The sequence below is a fragment of the Penaeus monodon genome, chromosome 34 (genome assembly GCF_015228065.2).
Source record: "Penaeus monodon isolate SGIC_2016 chromosome 34, NSTDA_Pmon_1, whole genome shotgun sequence".
NCBI classification, from domain to species: domain Eukaryota; kingdom Metazoa; phylum Arthropoda; class Malacostraca; order Decapoda; family Penaeidae; genus Penaeus; species Penaeus monodon.
In genome coordinates, this window is record NC_051419.1 from 18,934,783 (window position 1) to 18,936,416 (window position 1,634).

Genomic DNA, 1,634 nt, shown 5'->3' on the forward strand with positions numbered 1-1,634 from the left:
GTCAGTAACTGGCTGAGTACACACGTTCCACTGGAAAATGTTCCATAAGTGGGTTTATGTATGACTATTTGATGCACGTAAGCCATTCCAAGGGGAACAAAACGATAAACAAAATTCCAATCGAAATTTATTGGTCAAAGGGCATTCTTGTGCATTTCAAAGAAGAGATTTGAAGCCAATAAAAGAAAGATCTTGGCGGCGTCCACAGGGAAAATGATAAAGAAACGAACGAACAGCAAAAACAAGAAAGATATAAAATAGCCAAGCACAGTTCTTCAACAGTTGATCCAAAGTTTGTGCCATGCGGCCATGCAGTCGCTGGGGCATGACTCAGACGGCCAAACAAACTTTCCTTTGGGAACAGGCGTCTCTGCAACATTTCTGGCCCGGTGGACACTGGTGGTCGTTGTAGCAGAACTGCAAAGGAAAGGAAAGATTCGCGTTTGACGTCGAGATTTTCATCAGAATGGAGTATTCCTCGAAATGAGTTGGAAATTATTTAATCCCCAAGGGGGCCCCCACAAAAATAACGTATGAAATTTCCTTCACATTAATAATTTTTCATTGCATGTAACTACCATGAATATGTACAATTAACAAAACCTACTAGGCCAAACAGTCATATATATAGAAACAGTAAATAAATAAGTTTATTCTACTTATAAAATCAAAACCATTTTGAAATTCCTCTTATGTATGAATGTTGAGTTTTTAATCATGCATTACTTCTCTATTCATGACAATAAATATTCGTAAGGCTATAATAATTCTTCATTAGATATTATCAGGTTAATTATCTCTTAAAATAGCAAATGATTTACAAAGACAAAAGCATATAAAGGTAATGCTGGAAACCAATTGATAAAGTAAAAAAAAATCACTGTTTATCCTTCCATTCATCAAACTAGCGGCAGCTGAGCGGCGCGAATCTCAGAGCCGATGCGGACAGGGAGCGAAGAGAAGCGGAAATACTTACGGGAAGTTAGCCGTTTCGAAGAAGTCGATTGCACGGAGGGGGGTAGGGCAGCTGAGGGGGAGGTGGAGGATCTGTTGGAGAATCGATTTGATTGAAAAGATTTGGAGGGAAGAAGGGCTAATGGGGGAAACGTTTTTACAGATGATTATTTGTCGTGCTCAGCACGATGTGCCTCTATATGACTTATAGTCCATATATTTGAGAATCACTTTTCTATTGAGATTCTACTTATATGTATGTCTATTTATCTCTCACTTACACATAAAAATTATGGACAACCCATCGTCTCACTACTTAAAGTAAACCTAATATAGACGTCTTTTCTTATATAAATATAAACTTTGCCCAACCTCTGCAACACAAAAAGTCAAAGGACACAGGTCACTCACCACTAGCAAAGTCCGTCTGCTCCAGGAGTCTGCAGTAACGCCTGCACTTCTGGTCGCCTATCGGCTACCACGAAGCAGCAGCTGAGGCAACAACAAAGCGACAGCGCAACTGTAATGCAAATCATGTTAAGTATCACCACTATACAGAAAGAGAAAGACACAAAAAAACCAGAACTAGATATCTGTGCCCGTACTTCGAAGGTAAATGAAATAATTGAACGTATCCAGATACAGGTTCGTTGATAAAGGACCGGGAGAATGTGCATAGT

General features: G+C 39.4%; 1 protein-coding gene across 1 annotated transcript in view; it reads right to left on the minus strand.

The window, feature by feature from the left end:
• Window positions 1–110: 110 nt before the first annotated feature.
• LOC119594625 (small proline-rich protein 2G-like) overlaps window positions 111–1,634 on the minus strand; it is a gene marked incomplete in the record, with an annotated part of 56,595 nt that continues 55,071 nt past the window's right edge. The window contains 1 exon segment of the mRNA XM_037943677.1: window positions 111–417. Coding sequence (XP_037799605.1) covers window positions 331–417 — 87 coding nt within the window.